The sequence below is a fragment of the Pteropus vampyrus genome, unplaced genomic scaffold, assembly GCF_000151845.1.
Source record: "Pteropus vampyrus isolate Shadow unplaced genomic scaffold, Pvam_2.0 Scaffold239, whole genome shotgun sequence".
Taxonomy (NCBI): Eukaryota; Metazoa; Chordata; class Mammalia; order Chiroptera; family Pteropodidae; genus Pteropus; species Pteropus vampyrus.
In genome coordinates this window covers 730,048-734,404 of record NW_011889020.1, presented here as the reverse complement: position 1 = coordinate 734,404, position 4,357 = coordinate 730,048, and the positions used below count along the sequence as shown (strand labels likewise).

General features: G+C 67.3%; 1 protein-coding gene across 1 annotated transcript in view; it reads left to right on the top strand.

The window, feature by feature from the left end:
* Positions 1-2: 2 nt before the first annotated feature.
* CHRNA4 (cholinergic receptor nicotinic alpha 4 subunit) overlaps positions 3-4,357 on the top strand; it is a gene marked incomplete at its 5' end in the record, with an annotated part of 10,318 nt that continues 5,963 nt past the window's right edge. Inside the window, 4 exons of the mRNA XM_023519901.1 lie at positions 3-69; positions 1,399-1,550; positions 3,786-3,830; positions 3,912-4,021. Coding sequence (XP_023375669.1) covers positions 3-69; positions 1,399-1,550; positions 3,786-3,830; positions 3,912-4,021 — 374 coding nt within the window. The remainder of the gene's footprint in view (positions 70-1,398; positions 1,551-3,785; positions 3,831-3,911; positions 4,022-4,357) is intronic.

The window sequence follows — 4,357 nt, the reverse complement described above, 5'->3', positions numbered from 1 at the left end:
GGGGCCCCGGGGCGCCGCAGCCGCCGCCGCTGCCGCTGCTGCTGCTTCTGGGGGCCGGCCTCCTACCCGGTAAGTTTCGGGTAGCTGAACGGAGTGGGGGAGGACCCTGGCGGCCGTCCCGAGCCGGGGGTGCGCACAACGGGGCAGCCTCGGAGGGTCTGTCCTGCGGCGCCACTGAGCTGGCAGGCAAGGAGTTAACCCGCCCACGAATGCGGGGAGAGGGCTTTGGCTGGGGCGGGGGCTGCCTCTCCGCAGCTGGACCCAGAAGCTCCAACTTGGCGAGAGAGAGGCGGGGGCCCACTCACCCTGTCCCCATCAGGCCAGATTAACCTGCAGACCCCGGTCCCCATGTGCCCCGCCCCCCGCCACCCGGTCCCCCATGTGCCCCCCCGCCCCACCCCCACCCGACTGGCTCTCAGTCTGGGGGACCAGAGGAGTGGCCTCTGTGTGTTTCTGACCCCCACCCCAGGCTCAAAGGGACAAAGGGAGGCCCAGCCCCCTCCCCTCCCCGCCCCTGGGCAGCTCCTCTTTATTCAGGGGGAGTGGAGGGAATCGAACCTCTGCCCCCCGCCCCCCACCACTGAAGGGGGCTACACCTTCCTGGTCAAAGGCACCTGGAGACAAGGTCTCACTCTGGGTGTGGGGTGCAGTGTCAGGGTCCAGGACCCACCCCAGGGTGCACGAGTCCCCCTCCGGCCCCAGCTGACTCACAGTTGAGCAGGGCCGAGAGGAGCAGGCCACGGGCAGGTCCCCCGGCCTCTCCTGGAGACCCCCCAAGTCGGAGCCAGAGGAGGCAGGGGGCCTTCAGACCGCTGACTGGCCATGGGGCTGGGCAGGTGAGAAAGCCCCTTCCCAGTGGTGGGGCTCGCTCCAGCCTTCATGGAGGGCAGTCTGGGTGCCCATCCAAGAACACAGGGTGCTGGGCTGGTTTTCAGGGTTAGCACTTAAAATGCCCCTCAGGCATCAGGGGACAATAGCTTCTTCTGGTGGCAGTAAAGTAACTAACCCGGGGCTGCTGGCAAGCATGGGAAGCAGGCTCTGGCCAGCTGGACCCTCGCTCCCCTTCCTCCCTCTCCCTCCTGGGCCTGCCCCCCACGTGTTCACCCTTCAGGCCTTGGTCGCTGCAGATAAAGCCTCAGGCAGGGACTTAACCAGGCCAGTGTTGTCGGAACGGCTGTCCACTTCCGTGGCTAGGTGCAGGGCTAGGAGGGCCTGAGCGGCCTGGGGGTCCCTAAGGAAGTGACATTTACGTGGGGGAGAGGACGGGGCGGAGGCCGGCACGTGCAAAGGGCCTGCGGTGAGGAATGGGCCGAGAGGAGCCGGAAGGAGGCTGGGTGGCCGAGCACAGCCTGGAGCCACCGCACCCTGCCCCTGAGCTGCCGGCCTGCCTGTCCCCAGCGAGCAGCCACGTGGAGACCCGGGCCCACGCCGAGGAGCGGCTGCTGAAGAAGCTGTTCTCTGGCTACAACAAGTGGTCCCGGCCAGTGGCCAACATCTCGGATGTGGTCCTTGTCCACTTCGGCCTGTCCATCGCCCAGCTCATTGACGTGGTAGGTGGGGCTGCCGAGCCGGGAGCTCCGGGCCTCAGCAGATGGACGGGGGCCCTGGATGAGCTGGGGGGGGCCGCCCGAGCACAGCAGCAGCGCCTTGCTGCTGGGATCCAGAGGGGAGGCGGGTTCCGCGTGCCCTGCTCTGGCCCGGCCCTCCCCTCACCCGCGTGGGAAACCAGAGTGCCAGGTTCTCGGCTGCAGGTCAGGGCTGTCACCTTCAGGAGCAAAAGGCAGTGGCCTGGGGCCGGGTTGTGGGGGCTTCTGTGCTGGTTCTGCCCCAGGTGGGGCAGGACCTGACCCCGAGCTGGTCCAGGAGTCCCCCTCCCCGTTACCAGCAGGTCTGGAATGCCGGTTCCGGTCCGGTGAGTCTCGGACAGGTCTGGGGAGTGTTTACCTTCCTGGTTAGGGACAAGGGGGCTGCTGGGAGGGTGCTCTGGAGGGGCTGGGACCCACCCTGCAGTGGCGATCTGACTGGTGCTGGGTGTGCAGCCTGGCGTGGGGACCCGAGGGCCTCAGGTGTGGCTCCAGCCTGGCGGGGCGGGCCCTTGGGGAGCGGGCTCACTCAGCGGGAGGACGGCCACGGCCTGCTGGGCTTGGAAGGGCTTGGGGTTTCCACACGAGGACCGAGCCGCAGGGGTTGCAGCTGTCCCCTAATGCCCACCCATCCCCTGCTGGGGACCCCAACATCCAGTCGGCTCTGTGAGGGGTGTGGAGGCCTGGGTGCCCGGTGGGTGCTGTCATGGTGACACCCTCGGCTGTCACTCTGTCTTAGTGAAATAGGATGAGCTCGGCATTGCCACCACGGGCAGAGAGGGTGACATCTGAGGGGCTTTAGGAGGTGAGAGGGGCTGTGGCCACCTTCAGAAGGACAGAAAGGCCCCATTAGCGGGGAGACCCGGTCAGCACACCCTGTCCTGAGCTGTGTCCAGGCTTCTGCCTGCAGGCGACCTGGAACTGGTCCTGCGAAGTGCTCCTGGCTGGGGCACAGCCAGAGGCAGCGGGGGATGCCGGGGCTCCCCGAGTGATGAGGCTGTGAGCACGGTCCAAAGCAGCGGCTGGTGGAGGCAGCCACTGGCTGCCGCCCGAGGTCCCAGGTCGGCTGCACCGTGGCCCGGCTCGGCCGTCTCCCTGAGCCCTTCGCTCCCCACACCACCCATCTCCCTAGTTTGCCTGGGAGAGGCTGAGGCTGGGAGGGAGCACCCAGCTCCAAGACCCCAGGCCTGGGGCAGCACAGGAGCGATGGGACCAGCACCCCGGGCCCTGCCGTGTACTGGTGAGCCGTGCTCGCCGGTGTGCTGGGCACTGGTCTGAGGCCCGTGGCCACATCGTGCGTGGAAGGGGCTGCCCTGCCTCTGAGCCACCTTTGCCTGTCCCTTTGCGGGGCTCAGGTATTTGCTGCAGGTCCATGTCCCAAGGCGGGTGCTTGCGTGGGTGACTTCACGCCTGCAGAGGAGCCCGCAGCATCCGCTGCTCCCTGGGCCTGGGCTGACTGCATGAATGCAGAGAAGGAGGCCGGGCCCTGTCACCTTGAAGCTCCTTCCAGCCTCGGGGTGGGGGATGGGCCATGGCAAGGGCAGGCTGTCCCCTTGGAGAGAAGGGCGGGACCGCCGGGCACCAGCTCCAGCCTCTGCTGAGGTCACACTGCTCCTTGGTGTCCCACCTGGTACGCTGAATGGCCTGTCCCAGGTGGACCCGCAGGAGAGCAGGACCCAGGGCAGTGCCTGGGGGTTCAGGGCATATGGTTTCTTCTCCCTGAACGGGCTGACTAGGGGCTTGTCCCCTGCGGGAGCAGGACAGGGAGGCACCCAAGCCTGTGCCTTTGGGACACAAGGCCCTATCCTGACCCCAGTCTGGGCAGTGAGTGGGGCTCCGTGCATACCAAGGTGGCTTTGGTGGCAGCAGGAGGGGGCCCGTGCGGAGGGGCTGCCCGACCAGCAGGGAGGGCGTGATGCAGGTGACAAGCTGCCCTCCTTCCCCACACCCGCCGTGGCCGGGGAGAGCCAGGCCCCGGGTGGCTAGGAAGTCGACCAAACCTTGTCCCTGCTTTTCTTCTGCAAAGGGTCAGGGTCCTTTGTCCCCACACCCCTGAGTCCCCTTAGGGCCTGCCATCCTGGGCTTGGTTGCCTCCAGAGACGAGGTACTCACTCCCTCCCTGTGCTCGGCAGTGGCCCATCCTGTGGGACACTCGGGGCCAGAGCGAGGGGGTCACAACCTCCCTTCTCATCTGTGTCCTAGGACGAGAAGAACCAGATGATGACCACGAACGTGTGGGTGAAGCAGGTGAGTGGGAGGGGCCCTCCGCTGCTCCCCCGCCCTGCCCCCCTCCCCCTCTCAGCCGTGGCTCTCTCCTGCCCCCCCCAGGAGTGGCATGACTACAAGCTGCGCTGGGACCCGGGTGACTACGAGAATGTCACCTCCATCAGAATCCCTTCGGAGCTCATCTGGCGGCCGGACATCGTCCTCTACAACAAGTGAGCAGGGTCTCGGGGGACAGGGGTGGCAGGTCCTGTGTCCGGCCGAGCCCCGGGCAGGCAGCTCTGCTGTGGCCGGGTGAGCAAGAGGCCACCTGTGCCTGGGCCTCGCCCACACGGCGAGGGGACCGAGGGGACCGGTACGATGTGGGCACCTGGGCTCCGTCACCGCCAGACCGGCCCAGGGCACCTCCTGGATCGGCTTCCGTCTCTCCCCTGGGTCAGGGAAAGGGGGCCGGGACCCCAGTGACTGCAGGCCCTGGAGCTGCCCGCCTCGGGACTAACGTCTTCAGACTCGGTCCCCGGCCAGGGCGGGCGGTGTCCCTGCCACATGTA